At 39.1% G+C, this 27,525-nt stretch overlaps 1 protein-coding gene across 1 annotated transcript in view; it reads left to right on the forward strand.

Moving 5' to 3' along the window:
• Positions 1–27,525, forward strand: part of pcxb (pyruvate carboxylase b) — a 271,734-nt gene that overhangs the window by 68,183 nt on the left and 176,026 nt on the right. The window contains exon 9 of the mRNA XM_065289014.2: positions 7,621–7,783. Coding sequence (XP_065145086.1) covers positions 7,621–7,783 — 163 coding nt within the window. The remainder of the gene's footprint in view (positions 1–7,620; positions 7,784–27,525) is intronic.

Consider the following 27,525-nt stretch of genomic DNA (forward strand, 5'->3'; position numbering starts at 1 on the left):
CAGATGTTTCTTGAGATGCCACCCTATTTGCAGATGTTTTTTTAGAACGAGGAAAAACAAAGATTGCATATAAGCTCTGGCTTTGTGTGGATGTGGCCTTTTTCTCCATTTAAGCTAATTGCTCTTATGAGAAACAATGTTTAAAGATGTTTAAACACATCTCATTTGTGATTTTGTTCTCTACAGTACACTCCCAGAAGAAATAGCGGTACCCTTTAAAAAGGTCATACCATTTAATTACAGATATGTATACATTTAGTACCAATATGTACGTATATTGAGGTACTAATATGCACTCTTTATGTACAAAGGTGTACTTTTCGAAGCGTTGCTGCTTCAGTGAAAGCTACTGTACCTTTATTTCTAAGAGTGTGTAGATTCTAAAGTGGATGTTAGTTATGGATATCAGCGTGTGAGGAAAGAGCTGAATAAATAAATGAATGCAAATGCGTAGCAGCGTGTGTTTCTGAGAACACAAAAAAGTGGACTTGTAAACTAAGATTAGGGAGATTGTTTACCCTCACGTTCAATATTGCCCTCCCTACAAAATGTGTTGCAAGCAAAGGTCTGTAAAATGTGCTTCATTTAATTTCTTCATTACACATTCAGCTTTATTCATGAGAACCTTGTGCTCGGCTAGTTATTTATCCTTTCTTGTTGCTCATTAAAGAGGAAGCAAACAGGAATCCCCATTGATGTAAAGGAATGTCTTAAGGTCATTGAAATAACAAAACTTGACTCTTGACTCTCACATGTACACACACACACACACACACACACACATAATCACACTTACATATATAGATATATGGTGCTGGCTGGTGTGATTAAGTAGAGGTGGAGGCTAATTTGCATATGAACTACATGAAGAGGTGCACTGTCAGAAAAATATGTACAAAACTGTATATTTTCTCTCACTGGGGCAGTACTCTAAGATTGCATTTTGTATCTTTACAGGTATTCAAAACATAATACAATGTATTATCTTTTTGAGTACACTACTGTACCTTAAGGACCTATTGTGTACCTTTAAAGTTACAGTTAAATGTTTATACCTCTAACATTTAACTTGTACACACAAGGCCCTTAATACAATACTGTTGGTCCTATAGGGTATAATATTGTACCCAAAAAGGTTCAATGTGTTGAATACATATAAAGGTACAAAAAGGAGCTTGAAGGTACCACCCTAGTGACAGAAAAGGTACAGTTTTGCTTTTAACATTCTGACAGTTTGTACAGTTAGGTTCAAGATATATTTTGAAGTATGAGGAAATTAGTGCCATAGGATAAACTTACATGCTATTATGGGGAACAGGTGAAATTTAACGTATTGACTGTTTACTGTAAAACCTGTAATGTAAAATTACAGAAAAAAACCTGTATTTGTGTATTACAGAAAATTTCTGTAATTTTTTGTGCCCGTTATTTTACGGTATTTTTACGGCACCACAGCTGCCGGAAATGTAAAAATTTTTTACAGAATTTTTTTTTGTTAATGTAAAATTACAGAAAAAAATTATTTTTTAATTATAGAAAATTTCTGTTATTTATTGTGCCCGTTATTTTACGATATTTTTCCAGCACCCCAGCTGCCGGAATTTTACAGTTTTTTTTACAGTGTTAATGTAAAATAACAGAAAAAAATTAATATTGTATTACAGAAAATTTATTTAATTTATTGTGCCCGTTATTTTACAGGCTTTTACGGCACCCAAACTGCAGGAAATTTACAATATTTTTATGGAATTTTTTACAGTGTTAATGTAAAAATACAGAAAAAAATTTGTATTACAGAAAATTTCTGTAATTTATTTTACGGTATTTTTCTGGCACCCCTGCTTCCGGAATTTTACCGTTCTTTTAGTTTTTTTTACAGTGTTAATGTTACATTACAGAAAAAAATATTTTAGAATGATAGAAAATTTCTTTATTTATTGTGCCCGTTATTTTACAATATTTTCCCCGCACCCCAGCTGCCGGAATTTTACATTTTTTTTTAAATGTTTTTTTTACAGTGTTAATGTAAAATTACAGAAAAAATGTATATTGTATAACAGAAAATTTCTTTAATTTATTGTGCCCGTTATTTTAAGGGCTTTTACGGCACCCAAACTGCAGGAATTTTAAAATTTTTTATGGATTTTTTTACAGTGTTATTGTAAAAACACAGAAAAAAATTTGTATTACAGAAAATTTCTGGTATTTTTTAGGGCTGGGCCGATACCACTTTTTCATGTCTGATACCGATCTCGATACCACAACTTTGAGTATCTGTCGATACCGATACCGATCCAATACCATCTCTATCACCATTTTAATAAATTAAGCTGCAAATAACACATTTGTTAGCCGTACAAAAAGCAAATTTAAGACTCAGTGAAACATTGTGCAATACTGCTGCATCATTTTTATTTAAATGTTTCAAACAGACTAGAGGCAACATTTTTAGTTAGTCAGCAAAACAATTCAAAATGTTAAGGTGTAACTTTGGACAATTTAAAGTGCAACTTTGTGCAAATTCATGTTGCTCAGCAAGTCGCGCTTTACCCCAAGTTGCCATGACAAGGTATGTGTTGGTATTGGATCGGATTGTACTCCCCGGCCTCTTCGATATTCGATCCAGCCATTTTCGCAAATATCGGACTAATATTGATACCAAATATCGTATCGGGCCACCCCTAGTATTTTTCTGGCACCCCTGCTGCCGGAATTTTACCGTTCTTTTACGTTTTTTTACAGTGTTTATGTAACATTACAGAAAAAATATTTTTGTATTACATATAATTTCTGTAATTTATTGTGCCCGTTATTTTATGGTATTTTTATGACAATCTATCTGTCGGAATTTTACCGTTCTTTTACGTTTTTTTACAGTGTTAATGTAAAATACAGAAAAAAAATTATTTTTGTATTACATATAATTTCTGTAATTTAATGTGTCCGTAATTTTACGGTATTTTTACGTCACCCCAGCTGCCGGAATTGTACAGTTTTTTTACAGATAATTTTACAGTGTATATTTTATCCTCTACCCAACCCTCACAGAAAACTTTGTTATTTTTAAAAACATTATTCTGTTTGATTTATAAGCTTGTTTCCTTATGAGGAACAAAAATTCCCTGCAATGTGAAATAATTACTGGCATAACTATCTTTGTGTGGACATTTGGTCCCCACACTGTAGGGATTACCAGGCAGGTACACATGCACATTATAAATACTTTATGTTTGGCAATAAATCAGTGTTGTATTTTTACTAGCAACTGCTGCTAAAAATATCCTGTCTCTAAAATTTAATTTCTTGTTTTTTACAGACATTCTAAGGTTTCTTTTTGTAGGAATAATCAGTTTGTTTTCAACCGCATCCCACACTTTTTGATATGCACAGATAATGAGGGGATAGGGCTATAAGCAGAAACATGTTGAAAAATAATACTTTCATTATGGTTTAATGTGCTGGGGCTCTGAGCCTCTCTTCAACCTCCAGGAACAAGTTGATGATTATTAGCTGGGTACTTCAGTAGACTAGACATAAACTGCCTTCTGTCTCCGAACAGTTTAAAGTCCTGCTCTGGTTAAGTGCACAATTGGTCGCCTAAGTTCTTCAAAAATTTAAAAGGTATTGACTGCAGTTTTTATGGAGAAGTTTTTTATCCAAAGAAATGCCTAAAATGCTGTTAGGCTTCTTTATATTGTGGATTTCAGTATTTAAAAAATGTTGTGTAGGATAATATTAGATCCAAGTATGAATGCCAAAAATGTTACTGATCCAAGGGTTAGGTCCAGGTCACTAGTTCTCTCACTAGGCCTTTTTCATCCTCAGTAAAATATCTCCCATTACTTAAAAATAGTCAGCTGTGTTGTGAGTGAACACTACTCATGCATGAGGCAGAGAAGAGATGGAGGGGAAGAACATCAGACAGGAAAGTTTTATTACCTAATCTCAGTGGCCCTTTACAAAACAGCATTTTCAGCCAAAACTGGGAATGTTTTATGTGGTTTGGCTGTCCTGAAAACACAAACTTTTGAAGACTGGTTTCAAAGCCTTTAAAAAATATTATATATATAAATATAAATATAAATATATATATATATATATATATATATATATATATATATATATATATATATATATATATATATATATATATATATATAGTTGCAAACATCTGTTTTGACAAATTAAGAAAATTCTTTGCTCATTCGATCATCACATGGATTGTTAAAATGCTCCTATTGGTTACGCTTTGCCACAGATGTAAAATGTGCAGAAAGCAAGATTTAAAGAAATACGTGAATGCTTCTTAGCATATTTGATAGTCCCTAATCGAAATAATCACAGCTTTTGCGATTTGTAAAATGATTAATTGTGCAGGCCTAGATGACGTCATGCGCATGTGTTAATTCAGTCCATAGGCATGCACAGGTATAACCACAAGCAACAATGGTGGCCTATATGACTGTGTTTATGCTGCTTAAAATACTAAGTTTATGAGCACTTATCCAACAAAGTTAAAAAATTTTGCCACTTTATTGTCTAGGGCAGGGGTCTTCAATGGTGCCCACGGGCACCAGGTAGCCTGCACAGAGTCTGTGAGGTGCCTACCAAAGCACTTCTATTAATAGTATCAATTGTAATATTTATTTATTACATATTTTTATATTATCTTGGCTTGGTTAACCTATGTTAACATAACAATACTAAAACATATCAACAAGTAAAAATAAAATAAAATCAACAAGTAAACAAAAATGTTTTGAGTAGACTATATCAAAAAATAGCCCTCCAGACTTTTTTATCCATTGTGGTAGCCCTTGCTCAAAAAAAGGTTGGAGACCCCTGGTCTAAGGTCACTTGTAGTAATAAACCTACCTCATAGCACATCACATCAAACTGCTTGACGCATTTGCCCTCTTCATTTATTTATTTTTTTGCTTTGTGGAAGAATGTGTATCTGGGCATGCGTGTAGTGTTTCTTTACAAATTTACATCGCCATCTACTCGCGCATAATACAGCATTTTTAGTTCGGTTTGCTGATCCAGCGTTGTTGTGTATACATAACTATTATTTAAGGCAGAGTATCTAATTTGATCCAGAAACATTTTTAGTTATGCTGGTTAAAAGTCTCCTCACATCCTGATAGCAATCACTAAGTTGTTTAAATGTATTTGTAGAAATGTGTGTCATCTGTGAATGGCGTAGGAACAAATAATTGTCAACCAATCATAGATCTTGGTCCGAACGGACGTTGCTTTTTTTGTCCCTCATCCGTAAGTGTAATTTGAATGCCACCGCGCAGCCTGTTCACACAGACGTCATACGTGATTCGTGCGCTCACCTATCGTCTGTAAACAGAGGGAGAATGGCAAACTTTCCTGGTGAATTGACAACCTGCACAGGACCCACAAAATGAAGACATCTTTTAAAACAAACAGCAAAAACTCCCTGGATCAGCAAAGACCAAAAACCTAAATTAACATCGGTAACTTTACACTGTAAAAAAAATCCGTAGAAATTACAATGGCATTGCAGCTGGGTTGCCGGTAATTTACCGTAGATTTAAATTTATGTTATTTTCTGGCAAGAGTTTGTTCAAAGTTCAATAAATTTTAAATATTAACAAGTCTTTATCTTTACAGAATAAAACTATACAATAACAGCCTCATGCAAAGCATTTCCCAGAATGTTTTGCTTGATGCTGTTTTTTTAGTTTTACTCTGTAAAGACAAAGACTTGTAAATGTTTAATGTTCATTTAACTTTGAACAAAATATTTCCAGTAAATAACATAAATTTAAATCTACGGTAAATTACCGGCAACCCAGCTGCAATTTCTACGGATTTTTTTTACAGTGTACTGCATGAGATGCAAACAGGTCTGAAAGGGCCCTGTTTATTTTGGTAAGGTATATACGCGATATGTTTGTATTGAGATGGATTCAGATATTCTACTTTGATGAAACATTATGTTGCTTATGAAATTTGTGTTCGTTTACGGATTAGCGTAACGATATAGTTACTACGTCTACACAACCGAAAGTTTGCTTTAACTAATTCTGATGTAAACCAGTTGTTTATGTTGGTTATTTTGGTAATGTTATTCAATTTGTACTGCAAAGTTTTCTCACTGGTGAATGAGACATGAGATGCGGACGTCTGATCTGTGCGTGTCCATGTGTTTTGAAAGAGACGTGACTTTGGATGGCAATTTGAATGGAGGGTGGGATCGTGATTTCATTGGTAGTCTGCTACCGTTAGCATTTTTCATAATTAGATACCCTGCCTTTAATGCAAAAGAAAAACATTTCTGTTTATTATACCTAACAAGCAAAGACAAAGAAATTGTCTTGTGACATTATTAAAAACCTTTGGATGAAAAACATTGGAGACTGCTACTGTACAGCACTGAACATAAGATTAAACAACAAGAGTTAAATTTGAGTTAATTTACTCAAACCATAATCTAGTTTCATCGAAGACCCCTGGAGGTTGGTTAACAAGCTTTAATTTATCATTCATCATTTCTCTTGACCTCTTCACCACTGCACACTGTATGAGACAATATTATAATAAAAACAGCTCTGTGCATTGCAATAGATCATTTAGATATATAAATAACACACAAATTGGGTGTTTAAACGATGAAGGAAAACGAATATGCAGGCTACATACCAGCAAATCATTTATAATTAAAAAGATTAAAATTTATAAGAAAATCTAGCAGGCTTTGAATAGTTCTCTCTCACATTCAGTCGACACTAGATATGACAGATGGAGAAACTGGATGTTTTTACCGTACATCTGAGCCAGCTCTGTGCGCACTTGTGTTGACAAGTGGAAGATCTGTACAGGTGTATGTTAAACGCTAGCCTGTTTTTAAGCATATTTTTGGCTTTTGCGAAACAAGTCATTAGCTCACCTCCTGTCTTTCAAGAAGTGTCAAAGCAACTTCTCAACCACCATATGCTCCGTTTCAAGCTATGAATATAAAATTATTTTTTAATAAAACTTGCGTATTCCCCCACCACTCATTTCCCGTCTCTTTCTCTGTCAAGTAAAATTTTATGTGGTGTATCGACTTTATTCAGCAGCATATCGCCTTAGTCCCCAAAGTGATTTGCCAGATATTTCCTTAGGTGGTTTTGCGAGCGAATTAGTTACTTGTGGCAAATGCTCTTTGTGTAATCATTGTAATTTACCATTTAATCTAGACTTTATGGAGTCCGAATTAAGTCTTAAGGATTTTAATTGGATGAATACTTAAGGATTGATTTGGATTAATATAAGCGGTCTCTCGCAGTTCAGTCACGGACAATGAGCGTGTCTACATCATAATAGATTAAAATAAATCAAAGTAGATTGTTTGATATTGGTGCAAGTTCTAATTGAACAAACTTTCTTCATGGATAAACATTTCGAAAGAAAGAAGATCATCTCATTTATTATGCAGCTGTGATTGTCAAAGATAAAGTGAGATTGGTGTTTCAAGTTTGTGTAATGAATTTCACTCCACTTCAGGGTTTATTTATCTGTCAGTGCTGATAATGCCTCTCTCTCTCTCTCTCTCTCTCTCTCTCTCTCTCTCTCTCTCTCTCTCTCTCTCTCTCTCTCACTCAGTGTGGATTTGGTGCACGCCCAGATCCGCGTATGCGAGGGCCGCAGTCTACCCGAGTTGGGTCTTGACCAGGACAAGATCCGCATCAATGGTTGTGCCATTCAGTGCCGGGTCACCACAGAAGACCCCTCCCGTGGTTTTCAACCAGACACAGGTCGCATTGAGGTATGCCTGCTAGCGAATGACAGTAACATCACCTTGTTTCAGTAGGCTACTTTTATACCCCGGCTCCTTGGCTCCTTTTATAGGTGTATTGACGCAACAGTGGAAGAATAGGGTTTCTGTCCAGAAACCAAGATGCCTTACGCCTTAAATTTTTATTTTACAATCTGGCCATTAAAGTGACCACATTTATCTGGATGTCTCTGCGTACTAAAACAACACACAAAGAATTGCTCGCACACTTTTAGAGTGGCATTATTTTGATGAATCATCTGGCAGCATTGATTGAAAGCGATTTTCATGGAGAGCTCTTATGGAGTCGAAAAAGCAGACAACCAGCACTCCGCGCTGCTCGATTTGATGCGCCGTTCTGTTCCAGCGCAGACATTTTATTGTTAGTGACGACAATCAACCTCATCCATCTGTTTGTGATGGGCCGGGGCGGTGCTGAGAAAGTGCACTTAGCTCTCAGCCTATGTGTGATGAAACTTGACTTTGTATAGTGTCGGTGCCACTGTGGATAAACTACACAACATATCAGCCTGTTAAAACTGAGTAATTGTACACCGTTCCTAGACCTATGCTTATTTTAGGCTGTGTATTGTAATACTATTAAGACTAGATCATCTTAATTGGCCTTTTAAAGGGAAAAAATATGCATTTTCTATTTAATTCCATCCCTTTGCTCTTTCACAATTTGATGTAGACCTTACAAAATACTTGTTAAAACCCGGGCACTGATGTGGGAGGGTTCTATTTTTCTTAAAGGAGTTATTATTGTTATTATTATTCTTTGCATTCAAAAAAGGTAGGAGCAAAAGTGTAAACCAAACAGGAAGTCAGCTATTTTTAGTTATTTCTGTGACTTTGGCGCAGTTTTTGTAATTTCCAGGCGTCATACTTTAATGAACTCCTCTACGAACTTTTCGTCGGATCGTCATCATATTTGGCGAGTCTCATCTTAACTGTGGGTTCACACCAGCCGCGTCTACCACGTCTAATTTGCCGCTTGAACATTTTGAGTTTACTCGCTTCATTCGCTTGTGAAAGGCACGTGTGAAATTCTAGTCATCGAGACATTCGCGGAGAAATTCGCGTCATGAGAGGGGCTTCTGCGACTCCGCTCGCGCCCTGTAATCACGTCACTTTTATATTTTTCTTATTTAAAACTTGACTCTTCTGTAGTTACATCGTGTACTAAGACCAACGGAAAATTAAAAGTTGCGATTTTTTTAGGGTGATATGGCTAGGAACTATACTCTCATTCTGGCGTAATAATCAAGGCTGCCGTAACATGGCAATGATGCCGCAATGATTTTACGCAGTAGCCGAAAATAGTTCCCTTCTAACTTTCAATAGCAGGGGACTATTTCCGGGCACTGCGAAATATCATTACGCCTCCTGAAGAATTTTACAGCAGCAAAGTCCTTGATTATTACGCCAGAATGAAAGTATAGTTCCTAGCCATATCTGCCTAGAAAATCGCAACTTTTAATTTTCTGTTGGTCTTAGTACATGATGCAACTACAGAAGAGTCAAGTTTTAAATAGAAAAAAATATAAAAACTCTTTGGTTTAACGCTAGGGGAGCTGGAGAATGAGCATATTTTCAAAAAAGTGGAGTGTCCCTCTAATATTTGTTTGTATTTTATAGGTCATTGTGACTCTTAACATTTCCTTCTATTAAACTAAATATATATATTTTATCCATTTAACTGAACTCACATGATAATTAAATCTTGAACTTCAAGATTTCCATGTTGTTGCTTGTGGGTCAGCTTGACCCTTTTAATTTTTTTAAGAAATGTTTTATTGGAACTTAATGTCAGCATTTTAACCTGAGACTTGACATCCTCTACATATGTGGTTTGAGTATGACAATATAAAAATAATAATCACTTGCATAAGCAAAGGTACAACCATGCTCTTATAGTGTCAGTTTGACCCTGTTTATATACTGTAGAGACTAAGGTGAAGGATGTGGATTGACCAAACTACTAGCATTTTAAAGGAACCTTATTTTATTTCTAGAAGTAAAATCCATTTCATTGACTGTTTCATTTGCTCTTCTATAGTCTAATTACATTATATAGTCCAGTTACATTTTATTTGTAATGTGTTTCTTTGAATAATTTCAACGTAAAGATGTGAGCATAGAAGCCTGAATAGACTGTGGTTCATGCATCAAAGTTACCCTGAAAACAATCTGTCTTTTGATTTTATCAGTCATATAGTTTTGTTTTGTTTGTTTTTTTATGAAGATTTTGGCACATGAAAGATCATGGCACCAATACAATAAACTCTTCACATGCAATAATTATGCTTACCACATCAGTATAGAGTGGGTGGGAGGTGATTTAGAGATGCATAAAGATTATTTTTATGATGTGAATACTGATATCTGAATACTCCTGTGTAAAATTCAAGCTTTTAACTTAATGTTAAGGTCTATATTTATTACTTAGTCCTATTTATTATATACTGTACAAATAAGTGCCATGCAGCGTGCACTGTGCCACACTGGAAAATTAATTGCAGGGTCATATCTGTGCCCCACGAACAGTACATACTCACATTGTGACGTGACTCCTTGAATTTATATTGTATTAATATGCATAGCGATCTGCTACATTATTTAAAAGATTAGAAAGCAGTGGCGGGCGGTGACTTCTTTTATTGAGTGTGCTCAATGCGCAGTTCGTCACAACATTTATGTAGCCCGTCATGTGTGTGGTTCCTTATGTCAAAGCGTGTTATGCGCGTCGAGAGATCCTGTGTGCATCATGTGTCTTGTCAAAATAAGTGCCTGCTGCAGATGCGTTTAATTGGTTAATGATAAAAGAAACACTCGCATTTGCCAGTTACTCGCTAGTATTTTGTAAATGTGAGCGTCTCTTATATCATAAACGGTTTTGACGCATTTTGACAAAACACGTGATGCACATGGTTCACATGACGCAACAAACACATATTTTGAAAAAGCAAGCAACACACATGACACCCCGAACACATATTGAATTTGCGCCCCCTCGGATAAGCAGTCACGAGCCACCACTGTTAGAAAGGCGATTTCATCTTTCATGTCTAAACTGGATGTGCTTTTTGACACATCAAAAAAGCATTAGTGTTGTTGAGGAAGAAAAACTAGAGCCCCTTCGGAATATAACAGAAACACGGCTTTCTCTCTCATTCTCTCTGACTCACCTGTTTTCTCATTATTTCTTACATCTTGCCTGTCTGAAATCTCCGCTTATCTTTTGTGTTACTCGGTGTGCCTCTCTTTAGGCCGCTGTAATAACAGAGACACGAGTCTCATGGGGCACTTGAGTTTTTCTGACTAAACCACAACATGTGATTATTCTCAGTTCAACAAGTCCAACAGCAAGCACTGTACGAAGAAGTACATAGTTTTTTTGTCATTGTTTAGATTCATTTCTAGGTAGTGACACATTGATGTGTGTTAGTGAGTCAAATGATGATTGATTTAAAGCTCTGTATTAAGCATTGTTCATTGATTTTATTAATCTCTGAGCAAATTTCACTTTTACTTAAACTTCATTTCGGCTTTCTCGATTAATGTGTTATTCATAACCATCTGTCCAAGAATCATAGCCATTTGTCATGCTTTCTAAATGATAAAGGAAAGATTTACCCAAAAATTGACATTTTGCTATCATTTACCTTTATAGTATGCTTTTCTAACCATATATTTACATTGATTCATTTGGCAGTGTAAAAAGCTATACTTTTTATAAGTATGCTTTGCTAATGCAAATCCCTACAAACTGAGCTATATACAGGTATATTAGTATTTTTTATGAATTATAAGAAGCCTTTATGTATTTGAAATGGCACAATGGCTCTTAAACAATGCATTTTTTTTCTTTTGCTCTGCTACACTGTAAAAAAAATCCGTAGAAATTGCAGCTGAGTTGCCGGTAACTTACCATAGATTTAAATTCATGTTATTTACTGGCAACATTTTGATCAAAGTTAAATTAACATTTACAAGTCTTTGTCTTTACAGAGTAAAACTAAAAAAACAGCATCAAGCAAAACATTTTGGGAAACAAAATCTGAAGCAAAAAACAGAAAAGGTTGATGATGATTTCTGGTTCCCAGAATGCTTTGCGTGAGGCTGTTATTGTATAGTTTTATTCTGTAAAGATAAAGACTTGTTAATATTTAAAATTTATTTAACTTTGAACAAACTCTTGCCAGTAAATAACATAAATTTAAATATACGGTAAATTACAACTCAGCTGCAATAACATTGTAATTTCTACGGATTTTTTTTACAGTGTATTCCTTGTCCGTTTCAGCGCCCCCTGCTTTAACTTTTTCCTATTTTCATTATCTGTTTGCTTAATTTTTTTCTCTTTTGGCACGTAGGGTGGCATATGTGCTCTCATAGTGGCACCTTCTACAAACAGGGATATAGTTCAGGCGTGAAATGTGTGTACCTAAAAAAACACACTGTTAAAAATGCATGGCCAAACATAATAAATCCTGGGGTGAATGAATAAGTCATGACTTGAGTGCTTTGGAGAAGTGGAAGAGATGCACGTATACTGTAGGGTGGAACATGAGAGACAGCTCAGCAAGAAAGAGCTTAAAACGTCTGGCCCAGCACGAGATCGTAGCATTTTAACCAAACGAGAGAGAGAGAGAGGTGGCAAAATAATAAATGACTCCCAAGCGTGCCGTCCATCAGATAAACAGTGGGAACTAGAAAAAAATGGGACAGTTGAATTAAAGAGTGTTTTAGAATAGATTTCTCACGACCTGCCGATAGAAAAGTCAAAAGATGACAGGTATGGAGCGTGGAAGGGAGGGACATAAAGTTTGATTGAGTGATGGGGGCATTGTTCTGTACTCTATGCTGAAAGACAGAGTGAGCGAGACATCGGGAGAGAAAGAGAGAGGGGGGTATAGTGGATGGATGTGCAGGGTGTAGGAGAGAGGCAGACACTGATGTATTAGGGTCATGCTGATGGGCAGATCAATGACTAGGACACATTGTGTATCGCACGCTGCCTGCACGAGACCGTCACACGCACAGTCGCAATCGTACTTGAGGCCGCTTTCTCTATGCAATCAGAAAAGATCGAATTCCTCTCTCAATCACATGCATTTCAATCCACCTCCTCTTTCCATCAGCCGTTTTCTCGCTGCGGGGCAGAATCACATCCGGCCTAAAGTGCGTGTGCAAAAACGCTTACATGGATAAGACACAGAGACTCCCTGATATACCATGTAGTTTGTGCACAAAAAGCACAAATTTGTGTTTTATTTTTCATGCAAATAAATTTTAAGATTTTGAAATATTTGCTGAAACTCAAATTCGTTTCAAAATTAGTAAGTTTTCTTACTAGTGGTCCTAGTCTTCATTTAAATTAATTCTGATTAAAGTGATTGTTATGCAGCGGTGATACTCGCAGAATAATTAACTGAATGATACAACCATCATGCATATGCTCATAAGCCATAATCGTATGCTTTTTAAAATGCAAACACACAGACGCTGCCCGTATTAGCATTCATGCAGTAGCTATACTGTACATCAAAGGGCTCTCGGTGTTGTAGAGATACAGTAACAGTAAGAAACACAAAGAAAAAGCATAGAGCTTTTTCATCTGATAAGCCTTCATTTTTCTTCTAGTATGGAAAATAGTTTATTAATAAATGCATTTTAAATAAGTGTTACATTAGCACAAATGAATGGAATATCTTCTTCATCCACAGAATTATTAATATATTATTACAGTATATGCTTTCTCATGAGGTCTCAGTCGTTTAATAATTCACACAGACGCACATACACGCAGGCATGGGGAAATGGTGGTAAGCTAAGGTTTGTGGTCGGGTTAAAATCATTTATCATGGCGGTCGGTCAAAGAGGACGGTGGAATCGCTTAGACTGGAGCACGAATGAATAATGCACAAACACACGTTCTGTCATAGGACAGACTTTCCATTAAATTCTGACTTTTTTATACCAAACTGATGATACTGTAAGTGACACTTCCTGTGAAAACCAAGGCTAAAGTCATTTTTTTGTAATTGACTGTTTCACCATAAAATCATCCTATATAATGGAAAGAACGTTCTGTAAAAAAATAACCTTGATAACCAACGATTGATTGTTAAAATGTAAAGTGTATTTAATGACTGAAATCAAACTTTGATGCTCCAAATCTCATACAGTTACAGTATTAAATTATGAGACTTCAGCCTGAATTTCACAGCCAGGGTCATATTTTCTGTCTTCATTTTTACAATTCCATTAAGACACAGTTGAATAAAATGACATGATACACTTTCACAAAAAAAGAAGAAAACTGACCATTTCTTTTAATGGCGTTGTACCCTAATGGCGCTTTTCCATTGCATAGTACCCCACGGTTTGGTTTGGCTCAGGTCGGGTCAGCTTGCCTTGGTAGCTTTACCATCGAGTTTAGTAACAATTCGTAGTGGGAGTGATTATAGGCGTGTCGTTATATTTGCGCTGCCTACTGCTGTGACATCATACAAGTGAGAGCGTCATTGTACATTCCCATACATTCATGTATTTCTCAGTCCACCACAAAATTTAAATGTACAAACACTTGTGGCGTCAGTCGCCGCGCTCCGCTGAGCCTCGTTTAAAGGAATAGTCTACTCTTTTGCCATATTAAACTATGTTATTACCTCAACCTAGACGAATTAAAACATACCTATCTTTTTTCAATGCGTGCACTGTACAGTGTGTTATGAATGTGTTAGCATTTAGCCTAGCCCCATTCATTCCTATGGTACCAAAAAAAAGTTTTATTTTGTGGCACCATACTTACTGATATAACTCCTCATGTAACAGTCTTTAAATAGGGAAACACAGAAGTGTTTGGTGGCTTCCCTGTTTACATTTACATTTACATTTAGTCATTTAGCAGACGCTTTTGTCCAAAGCGACTTACAAGTGAGGTAAACAATAGAAGCAATTATGGCAACATAAGAACAGCAATACATAAGTGCACTGGAAATAGTCTCATCAAGTCCAACACAATATACATAGCCAAGGGTATGTTAGTAGTTTTTTTTTTTTTTTTTTTTTTTTTTTTTAGATAAAGAGGAAGGTAGATAGAGAAAGAGATAGAGAGAAGGGTAACTAAATAAAGATAGTAAATCTGTAATTAGGAAGTTAGGTAATGGTGGAAGAGATGGGTTTTTAGCCGAGTCTTAAAGACAGCTACAGTGTCAGCTGATCGTGTCACGACCGGCAGATCATTCCACAGTTGTGGGACAGTTCCTGAGAAGGTACGCGTTAGTGTTTTCTTCCCTTTTTGAGATGGTACCACAAGTCGTCGCTCGGTGGCAGAGCGCAGTGATCGAGAGGGTACATAAGGCTCTATAAGCAAGCGAAGATAAGGGGGTGCTGACCCAGTGGTGGTTTTAAAGGCCAGGAGCAGAGCCTTAAATTTGATGCGGGCTGCTATAGGAAGCCAGTGTAACTTGACAAAGAGAGGAGTGACGTGCGCCCTCTTTGGCTCATTGAAGACCACTCTTGCCGCTGCGTTCTGAATCATCTGTAAGGGTTTGGTCGTGCAGGCTGGAAGTCCTGCCAGTAGCGCATTGCAGTAGTCCAGCCTGGACAGGACAAGAGCTTGGACCAGGACCTGCGTAGCATGCTCATCTAGGAAAGGTCTAATTTTCCTAATATTGTAGAGGATGAATCTACAAGAGCGAGCGGTGCTGGCAACATGCTCCGTGAAGCTAAGCCGATCATCAATGACCACTCCCAGGTTTTTGGCCGTCGTGGAAGGCGTGATGGTCGAGGAACCTAGCTGAATGGAAAAGTTGTGCTGAATCTTTGGTTCGGATGATATGACAAGCAGTTCTGTCTTCGCAAGGTTCAGCTGGAGATGGTGATCCTTCATCCAGAGTGAGATGTCCCTCAGGCATGCCGAGATGCGGGCAGAAACCGTAGGATCATCAGGGTGGAACGACAAGTGGAGTTGAGTGTCGTCTGCATAGCAGTGGTAGGAAAAGCCATGTTTCCGAATGACAGAGCCCAGGGATGTCATGTATATCGAAAAGAGCAGCGGTCCAAGCACAGAGCCTTGAGGGACCCCGGTATCTAGACGTTGGGGTTCGGAGACGTCACCTCTCCAGGATACCCGAAATGACCTATCTGAGAGGTACGACTTGAACCATAAAAGCGCTGTGTCAGTGACACCCATAGACATGAGAGTCGACAGGAGGATGCGGTGATTGACGGTGTCAAAAGCTGCAGATAGATCCAGTAAGATCAGCACAGATGATTTGGAGGCTGCCCTTGCCTGCCTTAGGGCCTCAATGACTGATAGCAGCGCAGTCTCAGTGGAGTGACCACTTTTGAATCCAGACTGATTGCTATCCAGGAGGTTATTTTGTGTGAAGAAAGTGGAGAGCTGGTTGAACACAATGCGTTCAAGAGTCTTGGAAATGAAGGGAAGAAGAGAAACGGGTCTGTAGTTCTCTAGCATAGCAGGATTGAGAGTGGGTTTCTTCAGCAACGGGGTTATCCGGGCCTCTTTAAATGCTACCGGGAAGGTGCCAGTGGAAAGGGATGAATTGATAATGTGAGTGAGAGCAGGGATAACAGACGGAGAGATGGCCTGGAGGAGATGGGTGGGTATGGGATCTAGCGGGCAGGTAGTCGGATGATTAGAGGCCAAGACCTTGGAAACATCTGCTTCGGATAGGAGAGAGAAGGAGGGAAGGGAGCATGTCTCAGGGATTTGAGAATGCGCAAGAAGCGGCGGCTCGGAGAACTGACTGCTAATAGTTTTCGTTTTCTTCACAAAGAAGGAAGCAAAATCATCAGCCGTTAGGTCGGACGAAGGTGGAGGGGCAGGGGGACAAAGAAGGGTAGAGAAGGTCTTGAAGAGAGTGTGAGAGTCAGGTGAGTTGTTAATCTTTGAATGGTAGTATAGGGTCTTTGCAGAGGAGACATCCTTGGAGAAGGAGGCAAGAAGAGACTGATAGAGGCAGAGATCAGAAGGATCATTCGATCTGCGCCACTTCCTCTCTGTAGCCCTGAGTGTGGAGCGATGCTCACGGAGAACCTCAGTTAGCCAAGGAGCAGAAGGTGTGACCCGGGCTGGTCCAGATGTCAGAGGGCATAATGTGTCTAAGCAGGATGTAAGAGTGGAACAAAGTGTGTCTGTGGCATTGTCAGTATCTAACAGAGAGAGTTGGCTGGGAGCGGGCAGCGTGGAAACAATCGCAGAGGATAAGCGGGAGGGAGAGAGCGTGCGCAGGTTGCGCCTGAACGTGACCAATGGGGGATCGTATGTAGCGACAGGGGGAGTCAGGTCGAGGTCGAGAGTAATTAGGAAGTGATCAGATGTGTGAAGTGGGGTGACCTGGGTGTGGTAGGTGGAACAACAGCGTGTGTAGATAAGATCTAAAAGATTACCAGACCTGTGTGTTGGTGAAGTAGGGACTCGCTTGAGGTCAAACGACGCAGTCAGGGTGTTGAAGTCAGCTGCCTGTGGTTTCTCCAGGTGGATATTGAAGTCACCAAGTACTACTAAAGGAGTACCATCCTCAGGGAATGAAGACAGAAGTACATCTAACTCCTCCAAGAAGTGTCCAAGTTGACCTGGGGGGCGATAGATAACTAAAAAATGCATTTTAGTAGGGTGGATGATAGTAACAATATGCGATTCGAAAGAGTTGCTGTCACATGAGGGGGTTTGCTGTTGGAATTTCCAGTCCTTTGGGATGAGCAGACCAGTTCCTCCACCCCTTCCTGTTGTGCGAGGACTGTGTGAGAAAGTGTAGTTGTTGGAGAGGGCGGCCGGAGTGGCCGTGTCCTCTGGTTTAATCCATGTCTCAGTAAGTGCTAAAACAGAAAGTCCAGAATGTGAGGCAATGGCAGTAATGAAATCTGCTTTGTTGACAGCAGATTGGCAGTTCCATAAGCCAATGGGAAGAGAGAGTGAGGCAATAGTGGAAGGTGGGAGAGTGCGGAGGTTATTAATATTTCTCCCACGGCGACGTGATACAACAGATTTACGAGTTGTAATGACAGTAGAGATTTGAAAGCACATAGTGAAAATTATAAGAATAGGAAATGTAAAAGAGAGGAAAAAGAGTGCTATATAGATAAATAGAAAAAGTTAGTACAAAAAGTGCAATACTCAAGTGCCCAGTCGGTGTCCCTGCTCGGTGGAGTCGAGCAGGTAGAGTCGATGGTCTTTACACTCTTCGGTCTTCACACGACGAGGGCTGCACGCGACCGCTGCCGCGGTGGACTGACTGCTTTTATAAGTGCTTCAAATGTGGGCTGAAACTCAGCAGGCCACGCCCGAAAACAATCAACAACACGTTAATGGCCGAAACTACTACTGTATTTACTGTAATACACTAAAGCACGCGAGGACACGCGAGAACAAACGCGGATTGCAGCACGTGAGACAAAGGTAAACAAGAGAGCGTTTCTTAGCAACGACACTGCGCTAAAACTTCACAAGTCTCAAATCAAATACACTTACACGTTTCTGTGGACTCCTGTTGATAACTGCTTCACCATAGGAATGAATGGGGCTAGGCTAAATGCTAACACATTCATAACACACGTGACCCGTCACGGAAACCAGGGACTCAAGTCGGCAGCACAAGTTTCGAGAAAATGAGAAACAAAGTTTTTTTTTCGAAATTTGTGATTTTCGTTTTATTGCAGAATCTGTTAGTTGAGATCACGAAGAAGCCTCTCCATGTTTGAGATAGCAGTTTTTGTATATTTAAAAGCGTACATTTTGCGGTTAAAATAGGCTTGTTTTTCCGGAGATTCTAGCGTGCAGCGGGGGGCGTCATTGTCTGTGTGTTTATTTACATACTGTATAAGCTTGTGTTTTCGCCTCCGCCCTCAAAGGGAACAGCGTGACTACTAAATAAGGATAGTTCGCCCAAAAATGAAAATAATGTAATTAATGACTCACCCTTATGTCGTTCTAAACTCGGAAGACCTCCGTTCATCTTCGGAACACAGTTTAAGATGTTTTATCGTTAGATTTAGTCCGAGAGCTTTCCCCTTCATTGAAAATCTATGTATGGTTTCCATGTCCAGAAAGTTAATAAAAACATCATCAAAGTAGTCCATGTGACATCAGTGGGTCAGTAAGATTGTGTTGATGCATCGAAAATACAGTTTGGTCCAAAAATAGCAGAATTACGACTTTATTCAGCATTGTCTTCTCTTCCGGCTCGAACGTGAAGTCACGTGACTGTAGTGACGCGCTGCCCTGTTCCTCAGACATGTTTGCTAAGTTTTTTTTTTTTTTTCAAACTTATAGCCTGCGTCTCCCCAGACTGTAAAGCTCGGGCGCACAAAACAAAAGAAAAATAAAAGAAGCTGGGGCGGAACAAATAACAGTCAGCCGCATCGTACGTCAGCCGCGTCACTGACTTTATGCGGCGCCGCAGTCGGATGACGTCAAAGTACCGCGAGAGCTCTTCAAGAAATCTTACGGAGTAGTTTAATTTCGACTCGCTCTCGCGGTACTTTGACGTCATCTGTATGTCAGTTCTTGCAGCGCAGCATGAGTCCAAACACACAGAAGTTACACAGATATCGTTGTATTCTTCATATAATTGGCTACATGTTTTGTCTATCAATATTTTCCATGAAGTCATTGGCTTATGGAGGAACGAGCGAGCCATTGGTAACCTCTCTAAAGGATGTCACGTTTTCGACGGCGCTGTTTGGATGATCTATTATACTACTTCCCTATTTTAAATACAAACTTTGAAGGCGGGTTCATGTGTTTAACGGAGTGTAAGCTCATATACCCTTACATGTTACGATTTAAATAGTCTTCAGATTATATATTATATTGTATTACCAGACATTCATGCGAAATCTGATGTAAACAATCTATACTTCACGGATTATACGCATTTTTGGACAAATATGGTCGTTGGATAATCTGAAACAGACTGGATTCGACTTGTGATCCCCACAAAGGTAAAAAGAGTCATGTTTATTTTTGCGGGTTGTCATTTGGTCATAAAATACTACATATGATGCTAGAACATCTCAAAAAGGGTTTTACAGGGGGCATGGCTTAGCTAAATGAGATGTAAATGAGCCCTATTGTCTCCCCCAGCTGAAAAGAAGAGTCCCTTTCGTCTCGATTTTCTCGGTTTGAGTATTTCTGAGTTCCTATATTCAAATGGCCACAACTTCTCCAAATCTTATCAGATTTCCATGTGTTACACATCGTTGGAAAGCTTAGAAACTGCACTTTCAGAATCTGCGAATAACTCAAAATGCCCCAGATCCGACTTGTGTCCCTACTTTCCGTGAGTGTCACTGTACAGAGCACGCATTGAAAAAAGATAGGTATGTATTAATTCGTCTAAGTTGAGGTAATAACATAGTTTAATATGGCAAAAGGGTAGACTATTCCTTTAAGTGGCATTTAGGCATATATGCGGATGTGCGCGTCGCGAATGTGTTGTCACGAACTGCAAATCTGGAAAAAAACTGTTATGGTGTTCCTGATTAACAACCTGTGGATGTTTTCATCGCTAACAGGGAGTTTCGGAACTTACAACAAAGCACAGATGACAACAGGTTAACTAGTGACAGCGCAAGCTAGCATGAAGGTAAAGCTAATCTTTTACATTATAGTGATGCCGCTGGGAGTGACGATTCTCTCAGACCAATCAGTGATCTACAGTGTTTTCGCGTCACGTTTTGGTATCAGCTCAGGTCGCTTGAAACCCTAACCCAGGTGATACTAAAAAAAGGATTGGGTACTACCTACTGCACCCAGTGGAAAAGCCCCCAAAAGTAAGCTGACCTGACCCAAACCAAAATGTGGGGTACTATGCAATGGAAAAGTGCCATAAGATTCCGTTTTGTACCTTTACAGCTATACTAAAAATATGTTGAACCTTTTTGGGAACATTACTGTACCTTAAAGCAACACTTTGTAGTTTCCATGTAAAAATGACTTACAGCTCCCCCATGTGGTTGAAAAGCGCAACAGTGCCTGGTATCAGACACTCTTCTGCAGGCAGGGGGAGGGGCGGGCTGTGTTTCCTACCCTCCACTGCCACTTTCAGAGTGTGCTTGTAGCAGCTAGGAGGCTGCTCAGGTTACAGCAATAGTACAATTTGTCCAGTTAAAAGTTGTTCTATCACTGAAATAATTTTAGAGACATTATTTAAAGGTAAAAAAACTACATAGTGTTGCTTTAAGGACCTATTGTGTACCTTTAAATGTACTTTAAACCCCTAAAATTGAACTGGTACAAACTGTTCCTTAAGGTGCAAAATAGGTCCTCAGGGGGTGTGCACACCAAAGCTTTTACGCCGACAGCCAGCATATGTTTTCAATTGTTTCCAATGGAAGCGCTGCATTTTTCAACTTTGGGTGAAAAGCTCAGCTCGTCAATGTCCGCTCTCACCTGGCCATCCAATCACAGTGTAGGAGGGGTGGGACAAATATCACAACAACCAACCGGCACATCGTACAACGACTGATAAACAAAGCAGGAGTATCAAAGCAACCAAAGCGCTCAGCTGAAGAAAGCTATCAGTCGGCTAAAATAAAGCTGTCCGCCAGGCGTTTTCAGCCACGTAAAAAAGCTTTGGTGTGCACGCCCCCTTAGGGTATAACATTGTACCCCAAAAGGAACGACATTTCAATGTGTTGTATACCCATAAAGGTAAAAAAATTAACCTTTGAGGGTACCACACCCGTAATAGAAAAGGTACAGTTTGTACCTTTTTCCCGACAGTCTACATTGACATTAAGATATAATTTAGTATGCTAGTATAAAGGTGGATCCCACAATGTAGTTGATGCCCTTTGCCCCTCCCCACACACACAAACATATATCTCTAAAGGCAAAAGGTGACAGATCTGCTGTGTTTATTCCATTCATCTCACCTCAATCCATAACCACAGCAATAACTGCACAGAAAAATGATTGATTGTTGTGACGGAGAGTTGGGCAGTAGCTGTGCCGAGGGGAGTGGATGGAGATATAGAGATGTAAAAAGAGAGGAGGTGCTTTGATGTCTTCACTGCTTAATGTATTCCATTCATTTCTGTCTGCTGCATCTTTCCCGCAGTGCCCAGGAGGTCTCTCTCGCTCACAGAGACGCTCCCTCTCTCGCTCACAGACCTCCCATACTAAACTGCACACACCACTGTAATTAATACATTTGAGATCTGATAACTAAGGAATTACAGGTGTAGGACACACACACACGCGCTTACAGCACCTTCATTCTGTTTATTACCTCCTAGCGTTATACATCCCTGAGCTTTCTCTAAGGAATACAGGAGTCTGTGCTTTGACAGCTCATGTCAGTCTAAGAAATTAACTTTTTTATTAAGGGGCAATATGGTGTTCCTGTATAGCTATTGTAAGTAAACGTGGTGCCATCATGGATTTGATTGCCATCGAGCATGTGTTAATAAAATGTATACTCGAAAGCATATAAATCTCATGAATAGTTGCACCTGTAATTTATTTCAACGTTTTCCTATTTGCTCAACCGTGTAAAAACAGATTTTCCATTTGTGTCTTCAGTTAAATAATTCATTTTAAATGCATTTTCAATCTAAATAATCATGGTGGTTTTCAATAAAATTAATATGTAGGTATGAGAGATTGTGATGTATTGTGAAATAAGTCACGACTGAAGGCCGTTGTTAGGCACAACACAAAGCGGAGTCTTTGCAACCTCTTTAGCCGTGATTTATTCACATAAGAGTACAGCCTTTCATACGGTACTGCTTTTATAAAACGGTTACCATACAATACAAATATTAAAGCGAAAAAATTTGTATTATGCAACCTTAAAAGGCGAGTACTTGGTCTGTGAAGGTGGCAGCCTCCATTAAGAGAACTGCAATGAGACGGTCTAACCTTCAGGGGACCCATAATTTGCGTCACCTGCTGCACGAGTCCACCGCGCCTGTCAACGGGACACAGTGGAGACGTTTCTGACTTATTAAAATAAATATGGAACCAGAAAAAATATTATTTTTTTTTAGAAAATATGACACGTTGATGTAGATTAAACTAACCAACAGTAGGCTTACTAGGCTATATTCAGTTATTAACCATAGTAATGTACACAACATACACTGAATAATATTAATACAAAACATAACTTATAATCCTAAAGCGGTACACGCTTTAGGATTATAAATACACTTTAATTTAATAAAGGTTTAATTGTTTATTTTAGAATATCCAGTCGTAATATTTAGCCGTTACAGGCGTGCAATGGATCTTGGGATAGCCTAGGCTGTGAAGGATCCATTCGTTCTATCCTTAACAGCGCTGAGAAATAAGGACGCATTTTGAGGCTTCATTTTAATATCCTTCAAATTGGGATGGCCTTACTAGCCTTAAGTCACGCTCCTGTGATGCAATTGGTCTTAGAATACAGCCTAACTGTGAGTTCACACCAGATGCGAGTTCAACGATTTGCGCGAGTAGATTACATACAAAGTCAATACAAAGACGCGATCAGACGTGTCCCTGTTTAGGGCGATGCGAATGACGCGGTACGGGCGGCGCGTTTGCCGCAAAAACACATGCTATTCGCCTCAAACACATCTTTGCCCAAGTTGAACATTTTCAACTCAAGTGAAAAATTTGCATGAAGTTAAATCCCGCGAGTAATCTATAGCGAGTAACGCGATGCCCCGCGTTTGGTGTGTACGTAGTATTAGGGGTTGATCACACCAAACACGTATATCGCAGTTGCGTTTTTTAAAAGATATTGTATGGGCAGTGAGCATTATGCTCGCCGTTTATGCGCCGAATGACATGCGTTTTTTGCCGCCAGCCATTTGAAAGAGCGCTGAGAGCGGAAAAGTGCCTGACGTAATTTGCGTCTTGCCATTGTCCAATCGAATGAGGGGAGAGACGGGCCTGTCGTTGTGGTGACGGAGGTTTACAATTCTTTGGATCAACCGGACTCCACTCACTCACTTGTCTCCTGCGTGTTTGTGCACAGCTCACCCTCAAACAAGGTCAGAGCAAGCATCCTCTTTTTAAAGTTTCTGCTAATATGACAGTTAACAGCAAAAGAGCGCTCACGCTTCAATATTTGATTGACAAGACAGCTGACTCAGTGTTTTCCTAGCAATATAAAAAGCCGCATCGCACTGCTCTTCCCTACTGAAAAATCCAGCTAAGACCAGCATAAGCAGGTGAGCTGGTTTTAGCTGGTCTCCCAGGTTTTGCTGGTGTAGCAAGCTGGTCTAGCTGTGTTTTGGTCACTTTTTATGCTGGTCTAGCTGGACTTAGCTTGTCAAGCTGGGAGACCAGCTGACTCACCAGCTTGACCAGCTTTGCCAGGCTGGGAGGACCAGCTTAAACCAGCTACTGCCACCTAAACCAGTTAAAACCAGCTTCCAGCTTATGCTGGTCTTAGCTGGATTTTTCAGTAGGGTTTTTTAAAAAAAGCAGTGCTCGTAGCGCCTTGCGTTTCCGAGCGTTTAAAACACACTTGGTGTGATTAGCCCCTTAGAAAGTCGCAGCCTTCGAATTGGGACACAGCTAATGTTTCACATATGTTTACGTTGCTAAGAGTGGTTGCTAAGGTGTTGATAGGGTGCTGCGTTGTGATACACAGAGAGTGTGTTCAAAATAACATTACACTCTATATAGTATGAATCGGGATAGTATGAATGAATTCGTACGTACTACATTCGCAATGTTGAAACATCACGTGACAAATCGTCATAACAACAAGTTAGTTGTTAACTGAAATGACATAAAACTAGTGTAATTTAACCACAAGGGACAGTTGTTTAATAATAAGTATTTGCATTTGAATAGAGCTGCGTTACCGCTTTTGGACATTTTTGAGCAAACAACGCCCCTCCGTTGTCTTCTTCGTTAGATAACTCCTCTCTCGGGGACTCATGGGATAGCAAAGTGTCCATCAAATAAACACCTCGGGATCTTGCAGGAAGTAGTAGGTCATCCGGGTACTTTTTGCCTACTGTTTTTGGAATGCTATGAATTCGAACATACTACTCGCCTCGCCTACTGCTTTTCGCATAATACAGGGGTCTCCAACGTGGTGTCCACGGGCACCAGGTAGCCCGCACAGAGTCTGCGAGGTGCCCGCCAAAGCTCATTCTTTTAATATTCTAGTCTCAATTGTAATATTTATTTGTAAAAAAAAAAATTATATTAGCTTGGCTTGGTTAACATTTGAAGCAATAATAAAATACGTAGTTTGAAAGTAGGCGGTTTCGGACGCAGCCACAATCACTGCTTGCAGCTGTCAAAGCCTTTTATAATGTAAATAAACACAGTTATTGACCAATCAGAATCAAGGACTGGAACAAACCATTTTATAAAACGGTAGCTATGCACAATAAACACACTACCTCTAATACATTATTGGCTATAGCCCTTGTTAGATTTTATATTGTTTAGGTGTCATTTTTACTCTCATTGAAGATGTTTATGTAATCGCCATTTCAATTGATGCCGTTTTTGGGAGTTTTTCTTCACAGGTTGTATTGTCTGTGTGATTTTTAATCATCTCATATTAGCTACATATTAAACAACAGTCTTCTTTCAGGCAATGGATAAAAATATCTCACAGCTCCAGGTCACCGTAGTGTCAGCTGAGGTACTAATCTCATACTAAACCCATAACTAGATGGCACCAGGGCAGAATATTATGAAACATATCGGTGTTAGATTGCAGATAAGAACAGAGGAATTCGCTACAGGGTCACGTTTAGTATGATTTCAGCCCCAAGCCCTGGCTCATATCTGACCTTGCACACGTGTATAGGCTGTATAATCCACTGGCAGATTATTTCAGTTATTTCGGGCATAAACCTCAGTTAACCAGAGACTGTATAAGAAGGATGAACTGGAGAAATTATGACACATACAATAATAGAGCAGCTGTTCGAATGTAAGCCCCGCCTTTAATTTACAACTCTGCATTCAGGCTGATGTGTTTCTCTAAATCTTAGTGATATATATTAGGGGTGAGCGATATGACCAAAACTTTTTCACGATAGGATTCATTTAATATCATGATAACGATATGTATCACAGTAGAGTTTTTTTTATCTTTTAATAATATATCTTATTAAAGAAAGAAAAGTGATTTGGTCAAGAGTAGTGAGAGATGTTTCACAAAAACATGAGTGACAGACATGAGCAAAATGAGGTAACTTCCCCTTTAATACCTGGACCCAATTACACGTGCATTTTCTCTTCAGCTGTTTACTTTTTCTTAAGCTCTAAATGGTCGTGTTTATGAGGATACTTGCAAAGATGGGAACCGATTACAGTTTTTGGAGTGCATGCAAGCTGAACTGGTAGGCTGGGGTGTGTGCGCATATGGTGTCTCGGCAGACCGTTTTAAATATCTATGGAGAGCTGTATATTTGTGTTTACATTGGCTGGTCGTCCCACTGGAGAATATGTGAGCGCAGTGATGTGATATTTATCAATCTCATAAGAGATGTGACTGCTTGCAAATATCACACAATTCCCATGGAAATGAGATTCCAGAGTACTGACACGAGGCCGAAATGACAGGACCGGAGAGTGTAAACAGGATGTAACGGCAACACGTTACCAGACATGCTCTGTCCAATGATACGCGGTTGCCTTTGAAATGTCTTTTAACTCTCAAGTGGTGCAGTGTTAGTGCTGACCTGCTCATTTTGCATTACAGCAGCTCTGACTCATGTGGTTTATTTCGATTAAAGGTACCAGCGTTATTGCCTGTCTTCCTGTTTTTCATCTTATGTTGCTGTGTGAAGCCTGATAATTGAATGCATCATGATTGGGGTGAAAAAAAAACAATGTCTTTGGTAAATGTGGTCTAGAAAAGGAGAGACAGAGAGAGAGAGATGGAGCCATCTGATGTGGTTTGTCTAGAGAGAGCTGTAATAAAAGGTCAGATTGGTGTTTCCATGGTGATGGTTGATTGACAGGTGTTTTAGTGAAAGGACAGTAGTGATATCATAACCTCTGACCCTTTAAAGGTCTGATTCTGTATGAATTGTTGTGTGTGTGGGGGCGTGTGTGTGTGTGCTATGTGCATGTTTGTTTTTACTCTCACCTTACAAGGTTATTCTTGCTCTCTTTTATCTGTCTCTCTTGATTATTAAGTAAGTTAAGTCCTTGGCTTTTATGGAAATATTTAAGCATTTTTTAACTATGCTGGTCTCCCCCGCTTGTTTAGTTTGCTAGTTTAAGAAGGGTTTTGGACACGTTAGACTGGGAGACCTCGCTGAACAAGGCTAACATCAGCTCAGCTGGGAGACTGGCTATATTGCGCAATGTAAACACAATCAAAGCTTCAAAAACACAGAAAGAACGGGACCTTTAAGCTTATTTAGTTCGCTTGAATCGTTCCAGAGTTCGATTTGGTAGATGCGATTTGTTGGGGCAGGTGAGAATGCAGACTTGAAGAGGTCTCAGTATGCTTTCAAATGAACTCTGGAGCGATTCGTTTGTGGTGAGAACGCGATCCGAGATCGAACAGATCTAACTACAAAAAATAATGCGCATTTTTGGACTAAACCAGCTGCCATAGTCAGCTGCATTTTGCATTATGGGATGAGGTGCAGAGCCTCATAGAAATTTTGTATTGGCAGTGCATTAAAGGGGCAATGAAGCTGTCAATTTTATTGTTTTAAACGGTTGTCTGAGGTCTACTTGTGATGTTCGCATGTTTTTTTACATTCAAAAACAT

Source organism: Paramisgurnus dabryanus, chromosome 2, assembly GCF_030506205.2.
Source record: "Paramisgurnus dabryanus chromosome 2, PD_genome_1.1, whole genome shotgun sequence".
Classification (NCBI taxonomy): domain Eukaryota; kingdom Metazoa; phylum Chordata; class Actinopteri; order Cypriniformes; family Cobitidae; genus Paramisgurnus; species Paramisgurnus dabryanus.